At 38.6% G+C, this 23,603-nt stretch overlaps 5 protein-coding genes across 5 annotated transcripts; 3 read left to right on the top strand and 2 right to left on the bottom strand.

Annotated features, from left to right (window-relative positions):
- The first annotated feature begins 500 nt into the window (after nt 1–500).
- Nucleotides 501–4,666, top strand: LOC111794773 (phosphoglycerate kinase, chloroplastic). Its single transcript, XM_023676911.2, has 6 exons — nt 501–1,089; nt 2,410–2,487; nt 2,598–2,858; nt 3,095–3,412; nt 3,614–3,772; nt 4,207–4,666. Exons 1-6 carry the CDS (start codon nt 658–660, stop codon nt 4,414–4,416), a joined length of 1,458 nt encoding a protein of 485 aa, XP_023532679.2. The 5' UTR covers nt 501–657; the 3' UTR covers nt 4,417–4,666.
- Nucleotides 4,667–6,432: 1,766 nt separating this feature from the next.
- Nucleotides 6,433–10,537, top strand: LOC111794774 (glyceraldehyde-3-phosphate dehydrogenase GAPCP2, chloroplastic). The gene is made up of 14 exons (XM_023676912.2): nt 6,433–6,631; nt 6,884–6,957; nt 7,100–7,167; nt 7,286–7,324; nt 8,162–8,262; nt 8,385–8,497; nt 8,662–8,761; nt 8,873–9,019; nt 9,175–9,235; nt 9,307–9,404; nt 9,493–9,635; nt 9,746–9,829; nt 9,964–10,053; nt 10,162–10,537. Exons 1-14 carry the CDS (start codon nt 6,539–6,541, stop codon nt 10,214–10,216), a joined length of 1,266 nt encoding a protein of 421 aa, XP_023532680.2. The 5' UTR covers nt 6,433–6,538; the 3' UTR covers nt 10,217–10,537.
- Nucleotides 10,538–11,574: 1,037 nt separating this feature from the next.
- LOC111794776 (metal tolerance protein 9-like) lies at nt 11,575–13,438 on the top strand. The gene is made up of 6 exons (XM_087123760.1): nt 11,575–11,758; nt 11,877–11,989; nt 12,064–12,309; nt 12,568–12,648; nt 12,729–12,959; nt 13,058–13,438. The coding sequence occupies exons 1-6, from the start codon at nt 11,575–11,577 to the stop codon at nt 13,403–13,405; spliced, it is 1,203 nt and encodes a 400-aa protein (XP_086979886.1). The 3' UTR covers nt 13,406–13,438.
- A 121-nt stretch (nt 13,439–13,559) lies between these two features.
- Nucleotides 13,560–16,230, bottom strand: LOC111794775 (uncharacterized). The gene is made up of 3 exons (XM_023676913.2): nt 15,896–16,230; nt 14,990–15,201; nt 13,560–13,991 (listed from the first exon to the last, which is right to left on the bottom strand). The coding sequence occupies exons 2-3, from the start codon at nt 15,173–15,175 to the stop codon at nt 13,800–13,802; spliced, it is 378 nt and encodes a 125-aa protein (XP_023532681.1). The 5' UTR covers nt 15,176–15,201; nt 15,896–16,230; the 3' UTR covers nt 13,560–13,799.
- Nucleotides 16,231–17,466: 1,236 nt separating this feature from the next.
- On the bottom strand, nt 17,467–20,800 carry LOC111795578 (ALA-interacting subunit 3). Its single transcript, XM_023678085.2, has 8 exons — nt 20,342–20,800; nt 19,798–19,856; nt 19,628–19,702; nt 19,414–19,527; nt 19,126–19,196; nt 18,577–18,874; nt 18,120–18,409; nt 17,467–17,753 (listed from the first exon to the last, which is right to left on the bottom strand). Exons 1-8 carry the CDS (start codon nt 20,424–20,426, stop codon nt 17,699–17,701), a joined length of 1,047 nt encoding a protein of 348 aa, XP_023533853.1. The 5' UTR covers nt 20,427–20,800; the 3' UTR covers nt 17,467–17,698.
- Between the last annotated feature and the right edge of the window lie 2,803 nt (nt 20,801–23,603).

The raw sequence follows: 23,603 nt of genomic DNA, 5'->3' as shown, positions 1-23,603 counted from the left end.
TTGAACTCAATCCAACCTAAATAACGTCATAACCCAACCAAAATCGCACTGATTGGGTTAGGTTAATAAAAAAATTTGGGTTATCGAGTGTTTTGAACATCGAAAGTCAAACTTTCCATAAGAATATCTCAATCTTTTTTACTCCAATAACTAATTACAATATTGGACGATAAAAAGTTGATCAAGAACAAGACATTGGCTAGAATGCTCGCATGGATTAAGTTTAAGAGAATCATATTCAAACGCATTGACTTTTCATCCAACATTATAATGATTAAGTCTCGAGCTAAATTGGTGCTAGTTGCTCAACATAAACAATGGAATTAGAACCTATGACTCAATATTGGCCTCAAAATTATTTAAATCATATCTGATGATGTTATGGTTGCTCGAAAAGTTGGAGTGGTCAAATTTTTTGAACACATGAACCTAGTTCGTGCCATGGATCGTTAACCTCATCCCAATGATAAGAGTGTTGAGTGATCGAAGCCACAAATTGATTATAGCCCATTCGTTTTCACTGTTCTTCTTGTTCATATCTCCCATTCAATCTCTCCCTCCCTTCACAAATCATCGTCGTCCTCCCATTTCATCCTCATAAAAGGCGCCCCCAGATCGTCAAATAGCCCTGTTCTCCATTTCTGCTCTGCTTCATCCATGGCTTCTGCAGCTTCCCGCACCACTTTCCATCTTCTTCCCACAAAATCCTCTTACACTTCTTCAACCCGCTCTGCCCTTCTTCAATTTTCGCCTACCGCCGCTTCCTCTTCCTCAATTCGCCTTCGCGCCGCTGCAACTCAACGCTTAGGTTTCGCTGCCGCAGACCCACTTTTCTCCCTCCATGTGGCTTCCAAGATTCGGTCGTTTAGGGGCAAGGCCTCGAGGGGTGTGGTGTCCATGGCTAAGAAGAGTGTTGGGGATTTGACTGCGGCTGACTTGAAGGGGAAGAAAGTGTTCGTGAGGGCTGATTTGAATGTGCCGTTGGATGATAATCAGAATATTACTGATGATACTAGGATCAGAGCTGCTATCCCTACGATCAAGTATTTGACTGATAATGGAGCTAAAGTGCTTTTATCCAGCCATCTGGTGAGTGTGCTTTTGGAACTTCTAAATTATGCTTTTACTTTTGCTGTATCTGTGAATTGATTCATGAATCTGGTAGATGGTAGATATTGAGCTGTTTGAGGTGATTGATGGGTTGGTGATTTCGTTGATTTCCAAGTGACATTCTCTTGATTAATAGAATTTGTAGTGAAGAGAGGTTAAGGGATGTTAAATGTGTTCTTGATTAGCCATCCTTGGAAACTTGAGAATTGTGAGACCCCACATCGGTTGGGGAGAAGAACGAAACACTCTTCATAAGGGTGTAGTGTGATGTCCCACATTGGTTGGGGAGGAGAACAAAACACCCTTTATAAGGGTGTGGAAACCTTCCCCTAGCAGACGCGTTTTAAAGCCTTGAGAGGAAGTCCGAAAGGGAAAGCCCAAAGAGGACAATATTTGCTAGCGGTGGACCTGGGTCGTTACAAATGGTATCAGAGCCAGACACCGGACGATGTGTCAGCCTTCTCGCTGTTCCCTGAAGGGGGATAGACACGAGGCGGCGTGCTAGTAAGGACGTTGGGCCCCAAAGGGGGGTGGATTTGGTGGCGGTTCGACATCGATTGGAGAAAGGAACGAGTGCCAGCAAGGACGCTGGACCCCGAAGGGGGGTGGATTATGATGTCCCACGTTGGTTGGGTAGGAGAACAAAACACCCTTTATAAGGGTGTGGAAACCTTCCCCTAGCAGACGTGTTTTAAAGCCTTGAGGGGAAGCCCGAAAGGGAACACCCAAAGAGGACAATATCTGTTAGCGGTGGGCCTAGGTCGTTACATGTAGAAACCTCTCCCTAGCAGACGCGTTTTAAAAACCTTGAAGGGAAGTCCAAATAGGACAATATCGGCTAGCGGTGGGCTTGAGCTGTTATAAATAATATTAGAGCCAAACACCGGACGATGTGTCAGCAAGGAGGCTGAGCTCCGTAGGGGGGTGGACATGAGGCAGTGTGCTAGCAAGGATGCTGGACTCCGAAGGGGGTGGATTGTGAGATCCTACATCGGTTGGAGAGGAGAACGAAACACCCTTTATAAGGGTTGCTGGGCCTCGAAGAGGGGGTGGATTGTGAGATCCCCACATCGGTTGAAGAGGAGAATGAAACACCCTTTATCTGCTAGCGGACGCGTTTTAAAAATCTTGAGGGGAAGCCCAAAAGGGAAAGCTCAAAGGTAACAATATCTGCTAGCGTTGAGCTTGGGCTTATTACAACCTGAGTTCAAATGGTTCCTTCTATTGATATAGTGTTTAAAGTCCACTGTTTATGCTGCAGCAGCTTGTAAATATGTCGTTAACTATGAAGATTTTCAGGGACGACCAAAAGGTGTGACTCCAAAATACAGCTTGGCACCTCTTGTGCCTAGGCTGTCTGAACTCCTTGGCATTGAGGTACCTTTTTCTTCCTCATGATCTGAAAGAAGGGTTTCTCTCCTGTATTTTGTTTTCAATTATTGCCTCCAGGTGATCTCTGAACGTTTCTGTGTGTCGTATCCCATCAGGTTGTGAAGGCTGATGACTGCATTGGTCCCGAGGTCGAAAAATTGGTCGCTTCCCTGCCCGAGGGCGGAGTTCTTCTCCTCGAAAATGTTCGATTCTACAAGGAAGAAGAGAAAAATGAGCCAGAGTTTGCAAAGAAGCTGGCTTCTCTAGCTGATCTTTATGTGAACGATGCATTTGGAACTGCCCACAGAGCTCATGCTTCAACTGAGGGAGTCACCAAGTTTTTGAAGCCATCCGTGGCTGGTTTCCTCTTGCAAAAGGTTGGATTCTTTGATCAATCTTATATCTACTTGTTACGTGCGAAAATGTTTTATATTACTACACATTATTCGTTTTTTCGTTTTCGACGTTCTTGAACTATAACGGGTAACTGGCCTCATTTGCTCATAGTCTCCAAACTTCAGTTCTTTATCCCAAATAATGATTGGCCTGATGTTCATCATGTTATTCTTTTCCGATGTCGAACGATCTTTAACTCTGCAAGTAATTGCTTTAGGAACTCGACTATCTAGTGGGGGCCGTGTCAAGCCCAAAGAGACCATTTGCTGCTATTGTTGGTGGTTCAAAGGTCTCGTCGAAGATCGGAGTGATCGAGTCACTTCTAGAAAAGTGTGACATCCTACTTCTTGGTGGTGGAATGATATTTACATTTTACAAGGCACAGGGACTTTCCGTTGGCTCGTCTCTGGTCGAAGAGGATAAGCTAGATTTAGCAACCACGCTCCTCGCGAAGGCCAAGGCGAAAGGAGTATCGCTTCTACTACCAACCGATGTCGTCATTGCAGACAAGTTTGCTCCCGACGCAAACAGCAAGGTTTGTTTGTAAATCTTGGCTCTTAGATCTATTTCTCAGACCTGCAGTGCTATAGAAACACAAGTTTCTGAACTTTTGTTGATTGATTCAAATCATTGCTTTAACGGAATTACCAGTTTTTCGATGATTTCACACTTTTTTAGAAACTTTACGAATGCGTTACGGATCGGAGAAATAAAGAACGTACTTTTTGCATTGCAGATCGTCCCTGCATCTGCCATCCCTGATGGATGGATGGGACTCGACATTGGACCAGATTCTGTAAAGACATTCAACGATGCGTTGGACACTACCCAAACTATCATCTGGAATGGACCGATGGGAGTGTTCGAGTTCGACAAGTTTGCAGTCGGAACGGAGGTAAGAAAAAACTTCTCCATGGCCATAAAATTTCACTTTACATTCATTTTCATACTTGGAAAACGATATACCTGTTAGAAATTACGAACTTCCACAATGGTATGATATTGTCCACTTTGAGCGTAAACTCTCGTGGTTTTGCTTTTGGTTTCCCCGAAAGGCCTCGTACCAATAGAGATAGTGTTCCTTACTTATAAACCCACGATCATCCCAGGACTCCTCCCAACAATACCAACCTTTATATATTTGTTATAATGCTGAAACTCTTCGAGATCTTGAATACCAGTGGTACTCCAAGGTGCTCGATTTGTTTGGTTCATCAAAGTATGTCATGATAGAAACATAAAAACCGATGTAGTTCAACGTGTGCACCGTACATATAGCAGTCGTGTTTATGTGGTCTGTATCAATTCGACAAATGCACTTGGTTGCAGGCGATCGCTAAGAAACTCGCGGAGCTCAGTGGAAAGGGGGTGACAACCATCATCGGCGGTGGAGACTCGGTTGCAGCTGTGGAGAAGGTAGGAGTTGCGAGCGTCATGAGCCACATTTCGACTGGAGGTGGTGCTAGTTTGGAGTTGTTGGAAGGCAAAGAACTTCCCGGCGTCCTTGCTCTTGACGAGGCCGTACCCGTTGCCGTGTAGGTGATCGGTATGGATTATTCGATTACATTCTTTTCGCCTCCCATCTCAATTGAATGCTTAAATTGCAATGTTAACAGAGAAATATGTTGTTGTAGAGAAGATGAGTTTTTGTAGTTTAAGTGGTAACTTCAACTGCTGCTCCCTTTCTGTCTCTGCATTTGAATTCCTCTTTGGCTGCTGGGAACAGACTATAGGGATAACCACTGTTTTAAAAGTTGTAATAAATTTGTGCATGAACGTCCATTTTCCACTCTGATGTTTCCAATTTTCTCGCTCCGAGATAGTCGAGCTACTAGAAATACTTAGGAATCCGTTCAAGTATAAGAGTGGAGAGATTCAAACCTTTAACTTCTTCGTCAAGACTCGAGAGTATATACTTAGGAATCCGTTCAAGTATAGGGGTGGAGGGATTCAAACCTTTAACTTTTTCGTCAAGGCTCGAGAGTACATACTTAGGAATCCGTTCAAGTATAGAGGTGGAGGGATTCAGGCCTTTAACTTCTTCATCAAGACTCGAGAGTATATACTTGGGAATCCGTTTAAGTATAGGGGTGGAGGGATTCAAACCTTTAACTTCTTCGTCAAGACTCGAGAGTATATATTTAGGAATCCGTTCAAGTATAGAGGTGGAGAGATTCGAACCTATAACTTATTCGTCAAAACTCGAGAGTATAAATGTTAACTAGTTAAGCTATATTTTGTTTGACTTATTTAGTTGACTTTAAACGGGTTTTTTTTTATTTACCTTTTTCGTATAAACTTATACCTTTTTGTTAGTATTTAAATTACTCTTTAGGTGTTCTTTATATTAAGAATATGACATATCTTCAACTTTTTCATTGTCTTTTCACATTCTTAACCAAATAGAAATTGTATTGGTTGGCATTTTGTTGGTGGAATTTTTTCTCTTTTAATTAAAAAGTATGCCAAAAGAATTTATTCTTCCACTTTACTTTATGATGCATAAACGATCTTATCAATAGGTATTGAATTACATAAGGACTTACAGATCTTCAACTATAAGGTCTGAACATTTAAATCTTTAATCTCTTGGTCGTTAACATGTCATAAGTTGATCTTACCCAACATGTACATTGTTAAACAAACAAAAAGTACGATTTGGAGGATACATTATATTTGTTGGAGAATGGGAGTGTAACAGTTCATCGCTAGAAGATATTGTCCGTTTTGGCTTGTTAGGTATCGTCGTCAGCCTCACGGTTTTAAAACGCTCACAATCCACCTCTTGAAGGGGGGGGGGGGGGGGAGGGCAGCGTGTGTGCTGGCACACTGCATGATGTCTGGCTCTGATACCATTTATAACAGTACAATTTCACTGTTAGCAGATATTGTCCGTTTTAGCTTATTATGTATTGCTGTCAACCTTATGATTTTAAAACGTGTCTACTAGAGAGAATTTCCCACACCTATATAAGCAATGTTTCGTTACTCTCTCCCACCGATATAAGATTTTTTCTAAGCGTAAAAATTTAATAATATTTCCAAAAAAATATAGTTATTAGCTTAATATTTAAAAAAAAAAAAAAAAAAAAAAAAAAAAAAAAAAGTTATGTGGCCCAAGATTCCGACGGGAAAGCTACAGACGGGTCAAAGGGCACTTATCAGGTGGCTAGTGAAGGACTTTGAAATTTTGATTACGAGCACGTGCGTATCATGTGGGGTTGTTCGCAATCCCACCCACCCATTTCTACCAACCAACTCCCTCCGGCTCGGAACGGTCTGAACCGGACGCCTAATAATATGATTTATCTTTTAATAATTATTGGATATAAAAAAAAAAAAAAAAAAAAAAATATATATATATATATATATATAATTCAAAACTTTCAATTTTATAAATTTTAATCAATATCAAAATAAAAGTATTTATTAATTTCCCACGTGGCTTTTTTTCCTCGGTACTGGTGATCGGCACCGGCGATACGGCGGCGTATCACCACCTACCACGTCAACAGCATCGCATTTGGCATATTATAATAACGAAGCCCGAAGACTCTTCAAATCTGTCATTTCGATTCCGTCTCTCAGTTTCGGCTAGGGTTTTTCTTTCTTTTCTCGTGCGTGTCGTCACTTCTTCTTCGATCATCGAAGCTCTTCGACGATGGCCTTCTCACAATCCTTTGTTGGATCTGCCATTTCTTCTTCTCTGATCGATGCCTCTCGTGCTGAGTCGTCGTCGGTCCACTGCCGGAAGGTTGATCTTTTTTTATGGATTATCACTTGTTTCTTTTTTAACGATGGACTGGTTGTTGTTAACTGGATCATTAATAAGGGACACTGCACCCTACTTGATTGGCTGCTCCGGTCCTGATAAATATATTTGTAGTTAATGTTGACTAGTATAGATCATAGCTGTGTTTTTATTATTGGATCTTTTGCTGTTTGTTGTTTTACAGTTTTTCTCATTTGCCTTGCGTGTGTTGTGGTTTTTTGCTTGTTTCTGCAGGGGAGCTCTTTAAAGCTTCAATCTGGTGTTTTTGGAACTACTATCTCGAGTGGGACGTCTTCTTTACAGATAGGGTGAGCTCTGGCCTTTAGCGAACGTATTTTTCAAAATAGTTTTTTAAGCACTATCCATTTAGATGGATTGCGTACGTTTACATATTGGATGGTTGAATTTATTTGCTAATTTACTTGGGTAATTCTTAAATGTGGTTGGCAGGTTATCTAAAAATCGAGCTATCCAACCCATCAAAGCTACAGCCACCGAGGCACCTCCGACGGTACAAAGTAAGTTTTTATTTTCTTTGTTTCCCCTCCAAGGAACGTCGATATTTCAGTTTGTCAGTTTCTGACTATTTTATTATTGTTCCTCTTTTTCCTTTTCCCCTTTATGGGTTTTGTTCAGGAACTCCGAGTGGTGGGAAGACCAAGATTGGAATCAATGGTACGATCTTTTAGTGTACTTCTGTGACTATTCCATTCAGTAGATTCACCTTCTGATAGTAAGATCTGTGAATTTGATTGCTGATAGTAATAAGTGTTATATACAGCCGACTGCCTTCTATCGTGTACTCTTTCAATAACTACAGTCTCAATGATGTTTGTTTGATGGTCAGTTTCATAGTGTCTTGACTTTACTTCCTAGGTCTAGGAGTTATATCCGTATGGTTCTTAGTCTTTGTTGTAAGGCTAGAAAATATCTCCGGAGCCTAAACAGTGTTGGTGTGGGCAAGTGATGCACGATTGGATAAAGAATGTTCCACACTTATAAGTTGTCACTTAATAACAAATAACGAAATGGGAAAAATTAAATAAACAGGATTATTAAGCTTAGACTTCAAAGAACGACCCTTGTGCTTGTGAAAATGCAAAATAGTATCAGAATAACAAAAGCAAGATCTATGGTTCTCATTGATGTGCGTGATTGAGTGAGGTTACATGCCAACGGTGCACAAGAAGCCTGCATGTACCTCTTTCAGAGCTAGGCTTCAATGTTATAGGAATTCATATCAAGTCTTATCTTTAACTGTTTCATTGTGTCGGGAAATATTCCACACTTTCACGAATTCATTATTCACCATTTCAAGAAAAGTGTCTATAATTGTAAGCTTTTGTATTATGATTCTGTAAGATAATCTATTGCATATGTTATATAGTTTTTTTGCTTTCTATATGATTGGTCTACTTCTTTTCCCTCTTTTATCGATAGAGTTCTAGTGCTTGTTGATTTATAGTAACGTTCATGACAATCTAGAATTTTTTGTGATGACTCACCATACAGGTTTTGGACGAATTGGAAGACTGGTTTTACGCATTGCAACCTCGAGGGATGATATTGATGTTGTAGCAGTTAATGATCCATTTGTTGATGCTAAGTACATGGTATGCATTAGTTTATTCAATGATCCTTTTGGATTCTAAGTACATAGGATAGATCAAATTTGTCTTTAAGTACATGGTATGCATTAGTTCAGGTAATGATCCATTTGGATTCTGTTATCCAGGCTTACATGTTCAAATACGATTCTACTCATGGTGTTTTTGATGGAACCATCAAGGTTCTTAGTGATTCAACTTTGGAAATTAATGGGAAGCAGATCAAAGTTGTAAGCAAAAGGTAAAAACTGAATATTTGCTTCTCTAGAATATTATAAAGTTATAATTAGTGTACCGAGTAGTTTGACCTGTAAAATTCTTGCGACTTCGTTCTGTATGCTTTCAGTTGATTCTGTAGTAACAAAGCTCCTCTAGAGACTGATTCTTGTGATTCTTTATGCTCAGGGAGCCTGCAGATATCCCTTGGGGTGATTATGGAGCTGAATATGTTGTCGAGTCCTCTGGAGTTTTCACTACAAAAGACAAGGCTTCAGCACACTTGAAGGTTCTGTTGATTGCTGATGGATCTATCTCTCTCCTGTTTTAATTTCTCGCTTAACCCATCCACTTGATGTCTTTGAAAACCAAGTTAACAATTTATAACTTTTCCCTGCAGGGTGGAGCTAAGAAAGTTGTAATCTCAGCTCCATCAGCTGATGCACCTATGTTTGTTGTTGGTGTTAATGAAAAAACTTACAAGCCGACAATGAATATTGTTTCCAACGCAAGTTGTACTACCAATTGTCTTGCACCTCTTGCAAAGGTATAAATGAAACCCCTGAACGTGTCTAGTATTTTGGAGTGTTTCTTGAATTTTTATATACTGGAGTTTAGAGTAGACATATCTGATTTACACCATCTTAATACAGGGATATAGTTCTCGTGTACCTGACTTGAATTGTGTGCTATCTCATGTAGGTCGTTCATGAGGAATTTGGTATCGTTGAAGGTCTAATGACAACAGTGCATGCAACGACAGGTCTTTCATTCTCTCACTCTCTCAAACTCTTTACTCATGTGTGTAAATTGTGTTCTTTCATTTTATTTCAGCAACACAAAAGACTGTTGATGGCCCTTCAATGAAGGATTGGAGAGGAGGCCGTGGTGCTGCACAAAATATAATTCCTAGCTCTACTGGTGCTGCCAAGGTATGCGGCATAAAAATTTGATAGATCTTTATGGTTTTATTTTAATCAATTGAAAAGGTCATGAAACTTTTTTAAAAAATAACTGCAGGCTGTAGGTAAAGTTCTTCCAGAGCTAAACGGAAAACTTACTGGAATGGCTTTCCGTGTCCCAACACCCAATGTATCTGTTGTGGACTTAACCTGCCGACTTGAAAAGAGTGCTACATATGAAGATGTAAAGGCAGCAGTAAAGTATGACTTGCACCCAACCAGTGTGCCTTTCGTTAGGTTTTTCCCTGTACAACTTAAAAGTATTTAATATGATTGATGACGAGTTCGCAACTCTTTCAACTCTTTTAAAGGTATGCATCCGAAGGTCCATTGCAAGGCATTCTTGGATATACAGATGAGGATGTTGTCTCTACTGATTTTCTCGGTGACTCGAGGTACGACTTTTTCCAGCATATCCCGACTCAAATTATGTGGGGGAAAGTAGAGCAAATAACATATCAAATGTAGTCGGTATTTTTCAATTGGGAGTCTGAATTGAAAAATACATCACATGATTTAATTCTTGCAGGTCTAGTATATTTGATGCAAAGGCTGGAATTGGTCTCAGCACCTCATTTGTGAAGCTGGTGACTTGGTACGACAATGAATGGGGATACAGGTATTCTCTCCCTCTATTTCACACATTTTCACTTTGTGATGACCTATGATGCTCTTTACTTACATAATTCTGGGGATGGTCATGAATAACCGATGTTCGTCTTTTCAGCAACCGAGTACTGGATCTTATTGAGCACATGGCATTGGTTTCAGCCTTGAACTAAATGATAGACGAGACTCGTCATCGACGAAGCCCCCAGCAGTTTTTGATTGAAGTGAGATAGGCGTCTATTTTTTCTTGGAATGGATTCATTCAGTAGTTGTTTATGTAGGAAATTAGTTATTCGAGAATGAAATAAAGGAATATTTGACATGTAAGAGTTCATTCTTCCAGTTAAGCATATCTGGAACCCGGCAGATTCGATGCAGGTAACTATGGAAGAACATTTCCACTATTTATCCTGTGTTTCAACTTTCATTGTATTTGAACGACTATTTTGTTCCCACTGTTTGATTAAATCATAAAGAAGATTTAACAGCACAAATCAGGATCAAAGTGTGTCTCCCAGTGGTAGCAGCACTGTTGAGTTTTCTATTTCTGTTTTCCCTAAACTGCTCCCCAGTTTAATTTCCATGAATTCTTATAAAGTTTTTTGGATGGAGTTTCCATGAAATTTCCCAAGTATATTTATACTATGAACTATTGTAATATTCCTTTCTTAAAGTGGGATATGCTTCTTTGTATTATAAAATAGATGTATGTGCTTAAATTTAATTGACTTTGAATGAGCCTTATTCGAACTAATGTGTAAAGATTTTGTACATTTTTAATGTAGGAATACTTCGTACCTTGAAGGAAGTAAAACTTACAAGAAAAATATTCAATTGTTTACTTTGAAAAGAAATAGAATAGATAACAAGAAATCTTAGATAGCAATGCCATCAATATTTATAAGAATTCATGCCGGAGAAAGATTGATACGAAATCCAATTTCTAATCAACAATGGAGAGATCTTTAGGACATACACGAACACATACTTCACAGGCAATGCATTTATCAATTTCAAAATGGATTCGACCGTGAAAACGCTCCGATGCGATTAATTTTTTGTAAGGATATTGAATAAATGAAACCGACCCGAAAATAGTTGGTTTCACCCTAACAACGCTCCAACCGTTAACAAAACAAGATTGGACGTTGAAGCTTTGTATCAGACTTCCTTCCATACATTAAACACCAAAGAAACCTTCAGAGAGATTTGAAAACAATCATTATACGCCGAAGTTGAAAAAAAGCATCGATGATTTCTGTTATACTTGCAAGAAAGCACGTGAGATCCTACAAAGCAATTCCCAAAACCCCAAGAATTTCAATTATTTAATGCAAAACCTTCAAATCACCCCTTCCGGCCCTTTCCATGCCCTGGTTTACTGAATCCACTTTCCCCTATTATATTCAACGTCTCCAACTTCCTCAGCAACACTGCACCATTGTCTTCCCCTTTATAATGGTCTCTCTAGTTTCAAGTAACAGAGGACTTCTTCCTTTTAACCAGATTCTTAGTCGGGTTAAGAACAAAAATGACGGATAATCCCAGAACAGATTCTTTCAGAACAGAGCTTTTGTCGCCGGAGGGTGTGGCTGCTGGAACAGATGGAATAGTGACGAAGATTCCCTCGTGGCGACTGAACATGGACGAGTTCTGCTTGCCTGCTACAAACAAGAGATCTCATCATGGCATTGTTTATTACTGGAAGTCATGGAGTAAGCTTTACAAATGCAAATTTTATCAATTTCTAGTTCTTGAATAAGTAGTTCTTCTACTGTTGAGAACCTTGAGTTTAGAAGTTGAAATTAATGAGCATTTTTATCTTGATGCTAGAGAGACAGAGAAAGGTTGCTACGTACTATGAAAGGCAGAAAAGTCTTCTAAAAGGATTCAATGAGGTTGACTCCTACAATGAACTGGGTATTGTACCTGGACCTTTAACCGAGGTCTGTCTTGTTTTTCTCTCTCTAACAGTCACAACTTCTTATCAGACACATTCACCTAGTTTCTTATATATCAGGATGAAAAGAAGCAAGAGGCGTACCGTGAGAGACTGGCAATATATGCATCCAACATAGCTAACATGGTGATCTTCGTTGCGAAAGTATATGCTTCAGTTGAGAGCAGATCACTTGCAGTTATAGCTTCAACACTAGATTCCCTGTTGGATCTTTTATCAGGGTTTATATTATGGTTTACAGCTAATGCTATGAGAAAGCCAAATCAGTATCGTTATCCTATCGGAAAGAATCGAATGCAACCAGTGGCAAGTTATCTCTATCAACAAAACTTGGCTATTTAAGTCTCTGTTGAATGAAGAATGGGAATGCTAGTCTAAGAAAATGAAGGATGGTCTAAATGGAGAAATAACACACCTTATATTTTTCAAGACAAATGCTAAAAACTCTTTTACGTTGTCATGCAATTAATAAACAAGTTCACAAGCAGAATAAAAGTCAAATCATGTAAGAACACACAGAGAAGAAAGCCAAATAGCATGGACTAACCTTCCAGATTTATGCAGGGAATCGTCGTGTTTGCATCCGTCATGGCAACTCTTGGAATACAAATATTACTTGAATCAGCTCGAGAACTTATTTCCAAGGTAAACAGGCTTGGTTATTAATTGATACAAAAGAACATACCATTCATTTCTCAATACATTTGTCTACGAATCGATTGCAGGCTCAACCAGATAGAGATCCAGATAAAGTAAGATGGATGGTTGGAATAATGGCATCTGTGACAGTAGTGAAACTATGCCTCACAGTATACTGTCGCAGATTCAAAAATGAAATTATAAGAGCCTATGCCCAGGACCATTTCTTTGATGTAATTACAAATACAATTGGACTTGCGACTGCCCTTTTGGCTATTAGATTCTACTGGTGGCTTGATCCCCTTGGGGCTATCCTAGTAAGTTCACCACACACAACATTCATATCTGTCTCTCTAGTCATCAAACATATTTACACACCAGTTACATCTACATTAACATATCTTTCAATATACAGATAGCATTGTACACCATCAGCAACTGGTCAAAGACAGTAATGGAAAATGTATGGTCGCTAATAGGGAGGACTGCCCCGCCAGACTACTTGGCTAAGCTAACATATCTAGTCTGGAATCATCATGAGGAAATCAAAAACATAGATACAGTGAGAGCATATACCTTTGGATGCAACTATTTTGTGGAGGTGGACATAGTGTTGCCTGGGGAAACGTCTCTTAGTCAAGCCCATGACATTGGAGAAACACTCCAAGATAAACTTGAACAGCTTGATGAGGTTGATCGAGCTTTTGTTCATGTGGATCATGAGTTTACTCATAAGCTAGAGCACAAGCCTAAAGCTTCATAGAATGGTGAATAACCAATATGTATGTTGTATGAATTCCTGAAAGAATGGTTTGAATTGTGGTTCGCTGACTATTCAATTGTTTGAACTATACATATGCTGTACACAATTTTCAGATCTCCAATAAAATGAATCTGCCCTCTAAGTTGAATGTGGATTTAAAACATAATAACATCCTTGATTGTGGATTTAAAACCAAAGCATCCAGGAAAATTTTTATCACTTCAAGTAGAGAATCCTTTCAGTGTCTAGCAACATTAGGATAACTAATGCAACAATAGAAACGAAAAGATTAACGCTCAACAACAGGCAATAACTATCAATGATCATAAGCCAGACAAACATCCCGAGTCAGTTTCTACATAACTGGAGATCTAGGGGACTCTTAAATGATCCATTAAAGAACTACGGAAATGCCATCCTTCTTTGGGGGAAACACTACATTCTTGTTTCCAGGAAATGCATTGCGAGAGATGTCTACCAAGGACTTGAAACTGTAAGGTTCGTGCATTGAAAGCTCTGACAATACTTTTCTATTCAGTTGAATGTTCTCCTTCATCAGCCCATGCATGAAATTGCCATAATTTACCTGGTACGGTAGGCAGGGAGTCAAAAGAAACGTTAGTATCTCTACATGGGTGATTGTCCAAATATATATGAGATAAATATGAATAACATGTTAAAGAATTCACAATTGATTGGAAATAAGAAGCAATTGACATCGATGTAGAAAGTACGAAACCTACAACAATTTTAGAACAATATGAATAGTTAACGTGTTGCCCAAGTAGGTTTTATTAGAGTAGCTAGAAGCAAATTGATCTTGCAGAACACAAGAATAAAGTAATTATTTGACAGAAAGCAGTTTTCATCTCTTCAAACTCAAACTGTTCAAACAAAAAGAGGTAAAATTCACGAACCACGTGAAATGAAAGCAGCATTCCAGGAGGGTCAAATTGGCATAAACTACAGAAATAAATTCTAGAAAGTATTAAAGGGCCAGGTCAAGCTAAAATTATGGGATGTGAGAATATCAAAGATGGAAATTATAACCTTTAATATCAAGGGAAAAGCTTAAGTGTTTGATACCTATTTCGACTATGTCATTTTGATAGCTACATGATATCCTGGTGTAAATTGTCCAAGTTTTTTCATCTGTATAGCCTTGACTCTCTTTATCCAATTGGAGAAGTCTTTTGTCCCTTGGGTCGGGGCCATACCCTTTTATTTTGTAAATTTCATTCATCAATGAAATTGTTTTTCTTTAAAAAAATTACGTGAGGATATCAGAGGTTCAGAATCTAAAAGTAATCACATTCTAGATGGGGAAATTTCTCTAACTTCATAACTTTTTTGTTGGTTCAGAGATCCTGATCCCCATCCAAAATTTTTTCTAAATTATTTTTCATTATAATATATTATCATTATTTTCATAAAGAAAAAAACAAGAAAGAGAAAGGAAGAACGAACGCAAATTAAGAAATTCAAAACGAAGAGTAGTTCTTAAGAGGCACAGTTACTCACTGAAATTACGAAAACAACTGCAGTAGTCTAATGAAGAACAACATTCAAGGGAAATGCACATACCCCATGAAGGCGTGTGCCAGCATTGATGCGTTGTATCCAAAGGGAGCGCATGTCTCTCTTCTTATTGCGACGGTCTCTGTAGGAATACTGGAGAGCCTTCTCCACCCGCTCTCTGGCAATCCTTATGCAATTCTTAGCCCTGCCTCTGAAGCCCTTGGCTAGCTTAAATATCTTGTCCTTGTTCATATTTTTTTACTTGCTATGCTCTACAACTACATACTCACCAGAATTACTAATAGATCAATCATATATGAATATATAATGGACCAGAACTTGTAAAATCGAAACAGCATCCTTACAACTGTAAAGTCGAAAACAACCAAAATATGGAAAAGCAGGAATTAACAAATAAGTAAAACTATCCAATATAAGCAACAAGTACTGAAGATCATAAACAACGTGACTTTCTAATTTTCAGCTTTAGTTGATGTCAGGAGGCAAGGTTTTGGAATAGGTTGCTAAAAAAATGGCTTTATTCATCATCAAAGCCTACAGCTTCCCCAACTAATTTGCACAGCTAAAGGTGCCGAGAGATTTACTTCGGATGGATAGCGCACATATCACTTCCCTTTGGATCGTTGTTCTAAACATATACTTCACTAGAGCTAGCCACTGCACTCGTAAGCTAGAAATACGCAGACCAAAAATGCTGAATTAAAACAATAATAATAATGAAATAAGGCACTGTATCAAACAATCATTCGACACGGATTGTGAACTTATCCGAGCATACGCAGAAGGCATAACAGTGAGGCAATTCATCAAACACTAGGCAGGCAACTGACTATAGAAAATGGCCGACAAAATTGAACATCCAACCGGACAAACAGATTCAAACAACCACATGAGGTTTACAAAAACTAACGTCGATACATCAATTTAAGAGTGATGACAGTTTATTTCTACCTTATTAAAGCGGAGGACTGAAAACAGCGTTCGTTGGGGGCAAGTGGAGACGCAAGAGGACTACAATTGTAATTCGCTTGTTCCACAGATTCCTGAATCCAATTTTCTGCGGAGTTCCGGCGGCCGATTGATCGGATAGCGGCGGAATGGGAAGGGAGAACTTGCAGAGTGCAGCAAATGTTACGAGCTTCCGGGGATTTTTCTTTCAGAAAAATGAGGGGGGGATCAGCAACTGGACCTAATGTAACGGTTCGGTTTACTCGGTTCGATTATACCGAAAACCGAACCGAAACTAACCAACCGATTCAATATATATATCTCGTTTTCCCGCAACAAGTGCTGGGCTCAATTCTCCCGCCTGCTAAAGTCTTTCATCAGCTAGAAACCTGTAAATGTCCATTGTGTCGAGCGATAGGTTTTGTTCTCTTCGTTAAAAATTCGGGTCGAAATTGTGTTGAATTTGGGGTTAGTAGGTGTAACAATATCCGTTAGCGGTGAGTTTTGACTGTTACAAATGGTATCAGAGTCTGGGAGTTTAGGGGGGTCGCACATCGATTGGAGAAGGGAACGAGTGTCAGTAAGGACGAGGAGGCTGAGTCCCAAAGGGGGTGCACAGGAGGTGGTGTGTCAGCAAGGATGTTGGGCCCGAAGGGGTGGATTGGGAGGTTCCACATCGATTGGAGAAAGGAACGAGTGTCAATAAGGACGCTAGACCCCGAAGCGAGTGGCTTGTAAGATCTCACATCAGTTGGAAAGGAGAACGAAGCATTCTATTAAGGTCACGTGCATGAAATTAGATCAAATTGTTCAGTAAACCATCCTAGTTTGGTTTTGAGAATGTGATCATGTTTGTTATTTTGTTATTAATTGCCTGCTTGTCTAAACGGCCAAGTCTAACACCTATTCCACCCGCTTCTCAAACTACTCACCAGAATTTAGAAGGTTCTGCAAGCTGCGTTGGGCATGTACATGAGGTAGGTAAATTCATTGGCTATGCAACTCACAAGGAAAGGTGGTCTTCTATTGACTTGTTCACGTTCCGGAGCAATGATACAAAGTGGAACGATCTAGCAAGTACTCCAAGCAAGTCGAATTCTACCTATAATAGCTCAAATCTACCGCTAGTAAATATTATCCACTTTAACCTGTTACGCATCGTTGTCAATTTCACGATTTTAAAACGCATCTACTGAGAGAGGTTTCCACACCCTTATAAATAATGTTTTGTTCCCCTCTCCAACCGAGGCAAGATCTCACAATCCACCCCTCTTGGGGCAAGCGTCCTCACTGGCACACCGCCCAGTGATTGGCTCTGATACCATTTGTAACAGCCCAAGCTCACCACTATCAGATATTATCCGCTTTGACCCATTACGTATTATTGTCAGCCTCACGGTTTTAAAACGTGTCTACTAAAGAGAAATTTTCACACCCTTATAAAAAAATATTCCGTACCTTATAGCATGAGCATTAAACAGGGTGCATATCTTTCTAACATACTTCTACATATGATCTAAACTTTCCAACTCCCTTCTTCCCCCATCTTATTGCAGTGATAAAGGTAGCCACCATTAATCACAAGGGACATAAGCTATTTAATATAATGAGATATACTCATTTGAAGTTACACTATCATCTCATATACTCTCACACAACTTTCATATGAAAAGGGAAATAGAAGATCCAATACAACAATCTGTCTGCATACACCACCCTGCCCTTTCTTTTTGTTTCTTAATATGCTCACATAAAAATAATATTACAAATAAAATTACAACAAACCGTGTTCTAGCAGCTCCGGTTTTAGTGCCCACTCGGGTTTCTATTCCATGACAGATATGTTGGGTCCCCAAGTCGCCTGAAATCGTTAGAAAAGAACATTAGAATTTATAACGTATACGGCTATAGTTCAACTAGTTAAAACATACTCTCGTCCAAAAGGTGGGAAAAAATAAACGTATATAAAAATCCACAATTTAAACACAGAAGTAGGCTGTTGGGAGACCAGAAAAACATCATCATATGCAGTCTTCCCCTCTTATGATCAATCGACTAATGAAACGAGCAATTAGAGCACGCCACGTAATATAGAACAAACGCTTTATCCAATTTTTTCAGGTCATCCAACCATTCTCAAACCAGACGCATCCCAAGTTTTGAAATTATGAACAAGATAACCATTCATTCATGGAGTTCAGCTCAAGTGGGGTTTCAAGTAAATTACCTTGGCTTAACAAGATAGACGACTGTGAAAACCATTGCCAAGAAGAAGCATAACCCACCAACTGTAAGATATGCAATGCCAAGAAAGTCATTCTTCCCACCAAGCCAGCTAGTTGTGGAAAGGACAAGCTTTTTCTTGCCGTTAAAACTGTATGTGTTGTAATTGTTCTCCAAATTCACAACTATTAAATCGTTCTTCTCAAGATCGACCTCGATCTTTCCATACAACTTTCTAAATGTGGGAAGAGCAGCAGTTCTCATCCACACAATAAGATCTTCCTGTTGACTCAACTGTTATACATAATACAAAAGATAAGGTCAGGCAACCGGTCCACATCAACAGCGTTTCTTTCATAATGGCAACAGTTGTTTTCCGAGTTCTAATGTCGAGAACATGTCAAGAACAAAGTGCCATAGCTCATACATAAAGAGTTGAGATAAAACAAGTTTTGACTTACTGGTATGGATTCATTAAGGCTTTTTCCACCTTTCAGAGTACCATTCTGAAAGTTTTTGGGAAATACATTCTTGCCGAATTTGTGTTCCCGGTCACTCTTCCACGAGATACCCTGCTTGTTCACAGCAACTTGTTTGTTGTTAAGGGTGAAGCTATAAGTATCATTAAACAAACTCCAAGCTATTAAACCACAGGGCACGATTGGCTGCCCGTTCGCATTGTCTTCAGGCTTGCAAGAGCTTACATCACGCTCGCTGCCAGCATCTCTCAATTGCTTATCACTACGGCTCTGCACGTATCTGATTTACACAGCATCATGAAAAAGTTTGAGAATGAAACACCTCCAAGCAAATAAAATATTTTTTACAGCATAAGATCGAGAAAAACATATAAGAAGATTCCAGGTACTTAAATGCAGAATACTAGAAAAACGTAAACATTCGAAGCTAGTTAACCACAGGATATGCATTTTTTTTTTTTTTTTTAAGAAAAAACCTACCTCAAATGCTTCCAGCACCAATCATACATAAAAATAAAGAGAACAATGTACCTGCGGTGATTCTGATAGAAATTGTCAAGCTGGTAATAGACATATATTGGTTGCTTCATACGTTTCGTCACCTACACAAAAATAGATGCAAAAATACCTATTACGAAAGAGACTTCGAAAGGCATCCCGATTCCTGGGACATTAATTTAACTACGTATAACAAGATCATCTCGAGCCAAGAAATTCTTTCTTTTGCTAACTTCCACAAACACAAGCAACTTTTAAAGCCTTGGAAAATTTGCCATATAAGAATCAAGTATGGAAATAGCTATGCTGCCAGAATCTTACTGTTATATTTCGGCTGCAGCTTTTACTGACAGGGCCCTGTATGAACCCGACCTTGTCGTTTCTAAATCTTTCTGGTATACACTCGGTTTCATAACGATCAATTATTTCAACAACCTAATGAAGAGGAAAAGCACCTCAAATCAGTTGAAGAACAAACACACCATGAACGTAAAATCGACGAAGGAAGAAGAAAAGTATTCTCGTTTGAACATACATCTCTGGAAGCAAACAAGGAAGCAACTCCAATGGGAACAAAGATAATGCTAACTAACATGAACGCGGAAATCACCTGCACGAGGAGAGATTCCACTTTGTTCCTTAAGTTTGAATACAATGAAGATCAAAATAGATATCCATTAAAATAAGAACAATAACAGAGCCTACCCATTTTGGTGTGAGAATGGGTTTACACGCTGGAAGCTCCTGCTGGGTAAACCTCGAATCTGGATAAGAATTTCGCTTCAGATTCCATATAAATAGAAGAATTTAAACCAAACGTGAAGAAAAATTTAGGCTAACAGAATGATAAACATGCCTTTATTCCTAACTTCCAAACAGGAAATTTGAAAGCATAAACCTAATCTTCAGAAAAGTCATCAGTTCCTCATTTTATCATTACATGATCATACAAAGAACATGAGAGAGTCTAATTTACAAACACTCAGGTATAAATGTTTATAACCCTCAATAATCATCACCAATCAACGCTCGTAAATGAAGAACCCTAAACCTCTAAAACCAGTGAATTCCCTCGGAGGAGGAAAACCAAATTCAAAACCCTAATCGCTGCTTTAAAATGTTAGCATAAACATCAAAAGTTCAATCGAAGAAGATCAAAACGTAAAAGAAAAGTAAGAAGAAAAAGCAAGTTCCATACCGCCAAAAAAAGAAACTCACAAATTGAAATAACAAATCGATGAAAACTCACATTTAGGCCGCTTCGAATTCCTTCTATTAGACGATGAATCGTTCGATTCCGGACCTCCGGAGCTAGACGCGGTGTTCGAACTCATAATAACTAGATTCCCCTTCGCTTCTAAAAGCTCTCAAACCCCAATCAGAAGGAAACCCAGTTAAATAGACACGAAGAAAAAGATGGGTTCCGCGTCAAAACTAGCGGAGATTTCAGAGAAAAGAAGAAATCAAACAAAGATTAAACAATAGAAGGAAGCTGTTTGACTTTAATCGTATAATACTTGTTTAATCCAATCTGAAATTCTGAAGCAATCAATCAACTCTCTCTCTCTCTAAAGGCCGGCGAAGAGAAAGCAGCAGCCCTTTCTTTCTCTCTCCTCTCCTCTCCTTGACGGAGAAGGGAAGAAGGAAAGGAAGAACACGAAGGACGAGGGGAAAAGGGAGAAGCGAAGAAGAGTCAAAATCAAAGCCCGAAAACAGAAACGATTCAGTTTGGAGCAATGGAATGAAATCAAATTCAACACGGTTGAACTAAACTAGGTTTGCTCTAATTCTCTCTCTAATTAACAATTTGTGTTTAATTAACTTAATTATCATTTTTCCTTCTTTGAAAAAATAAGTGTTTTTCTTTTCGTGGGAAGCTTATTAATTAATTAATTAATCAATTAATCAATTAATTAATTAATTAATCAATTAATCAATTAATCAATTAATTAATTAATTAATCAATTAATCAATTAATTAATTAATTAATCAATTAATCAATTAATTAATTAATTAATCAATTAATTAATTAATTGTTTTGAATCTTTGACCGTTCTTTTTTGGACAAATACAAAGAGAGAAAAATAAGGTGGATTTTTACTTGCGCTGTCTTTATAATAATGTATTTTTCTTCTGAATAATTGAGTTTGACCAACCGTCCCAGGGGTATAATTGTAATTTCGTGTTCTGGTAGGAAGAATTTTTTTCTTCTTCTTCTCTTATTTGGATCGTTGACTAGGGGGTTAAGGGGCTGTTTGGTCCTAAAATTTTTGGGTGAGTTTTGGGCGACATTTCATACAAAGTCTAGAAGGTCAAACACGAAAGTCCGAGGAAGATAAGTAAATGTAACATGATAATTAAAGTCGAGCGTTAAAAGGGTTAGACAAAAGTTGGTGAAGTCGAGTTTGAAAATAGGAGAGTCGTGATTGCCTACCCGTGATGTACATGCAACACTTGTATTTCTCACTCAACTGGAGATTTAAGGAATGAACGGAATTTTGAGATGTTGATTGATCAATAGAGGTTCGACTATTATTAAAGAGTTGGAATACCATATCATTGTTCTTTTTGGGTTGAATGCGATTCTCTCAAGTTGTGTGGATGTCGAGTACATTCTAACACTATGTGCCTTGATTCTACCCCATCATTTTTGTCGGTTGGTGTGGTAGACATGTTGATATGAACCAAGAGACATCAATCATACAATATGCTTCAATGAAGATGTGAAGAAAATATTGTTGAAATTATCAAAAGATATTTCAATTCATGCCACATTGAAGAAGAATGAAGTTTCATGTTATAAATTTTGGGTGTAATTCAGAGTTATTGTATTTCATTAGTGTAATTTAAAACTTTGTAGTTAATTATGACTATTAAGTATGAATGTTACAATTCTTGAAATGCCTTTAATTGTTTCATTTTAAGGCTATATAAAGCCATGTATGTTGTATTTGTAAGTAGACTTGGAAAAATACAGTAAAAGAAGCATTTGTGCTCTTCTTTAGCCAATGACTAAGTTTCTTTGCAATTCTATGTAGTTTAAGTTGCATGTAGAATCATTCAAGCTCGACATGATCAATCTTGCTTGTGAAGTGATTCGAATCTCGATATTTGATCAACAAGAATCATTCAAGCTAGACATGATCGATCTTGCTTGTGGAGTGATTCGAATCTCAAACAATGTTCTTGTCTTGAGATATTCGATCAACAAGGTAATCCGAATCTTATTCTCCTTGCAGTGATTCCTTATCTTATCACATGTCCTCCCCAAATGCAGGCTCGGAGACGTATAAATTTTGAAACTTTGCATTGATGTCATTGTCTAGGTTTGTGGTTATCGTTGAGGCCATGTCATTCGAAGTCTCCACCCTGCATCGACTGCCCTATCTTGAAATTCTGCATTGATATCATCGTCTAGGTATGTGGTTGTTATTGAGGTTGTGTCATACTGAAGACCACTGCTAGGTCATCGAATAAGGAAATGACTTGTTTCTCTGACCCTAAGTAGTGGGGCGTCCCTACATAGAACATGTTTTTTTTAAATTATTAGTATTATTACAGTAGGATAGGGTTCTAACCCTATTTTCAAGTTGGTCAAATCCCCCGCTAACAGATATTGTCCTCTTTGGGCTTTCCCTTTCGGGCTTCCCCTCAAGGCTTTAAAACGCATTTGCTAGAGGAAGGTTTCCACACCCTTATAAATAGTGTTTTGTTCTCTTCCCCAACCAATGTGGGACATCACAATCCACCCCCCTTCGGGGCCAGCGTCCTCGCTGGCACTCATTCCATTCTCCAATCGATGTGGGACCACTACCAAATCCACCCTCTTTGGGGCCAGCGTCCTTACTGGCACACCGCCTCGTGTCTACCCCCCTTCGAGGAACAACGAGAAGGCTGACACATCATCCGGTGTCTAGCTCTGATACCATTTGTAACGACCCAGTCCACACCCTTATAAATGGTGGATCTGGGTCGTTACATTTATGATTTGAGTTGGATAATCCGAGTTAGTAGGGTTATCGAGTTATTTGAACACTCCTACCACATACAATAGATCGAGACGGTATCTCTCAATATCAAGCTAGGTAAGAGCGAAACTTTGTTTTAGATATTAGAATTCAAGCTCAAAAAGATTCATAATTAATCATTTAATTTTTAATAATAATTTGATTATTTTATTTACAATTTTTTAATATTATGTATGGTACGAAAAAGTCAAATCAATTCAATTTTAATCTTGAGTGAGTCATGAACTCGTACACGTGAAAGCTAATTCTTTAATTTGCATGAGTGAGAATAACTTTTGTAGTCGATTTAATGTGCATATCATTTTCGAGATTTAACCAAATAAGAAGCTGAGAACGTCACCTTATAAGATGAAATACACTCTTTCCCATGCAAGAAAGTAGATGAATAGTTTCCTTAAGTGTTAATTTTAGGACTTGAAAAATAGGTCTCCACTCTCTCACTAGTTTTGAAGCAGCTTAATTTATAATATAATTAACAAGATA

Source organism: Cucurbita pepo, chromosome 5 (assembly GCF_057944985.1).
Source record: "Cucurbita pepo subsp. pepo isolate OVF chromosome 5, ASM5794498v1, whole genome shotgun sequence".
NCBI lineage: Eukaryota > Viridiplantae > Streptophyta > Magnoliopsida > Cucurbitales > Cucurbitaceae > Cucurbita > Cucurbita pepo.
Note: the sequence above shows the minus strand (reverse complement) of the source record. Positions and strands in the feature narration are given on the sequence as shown.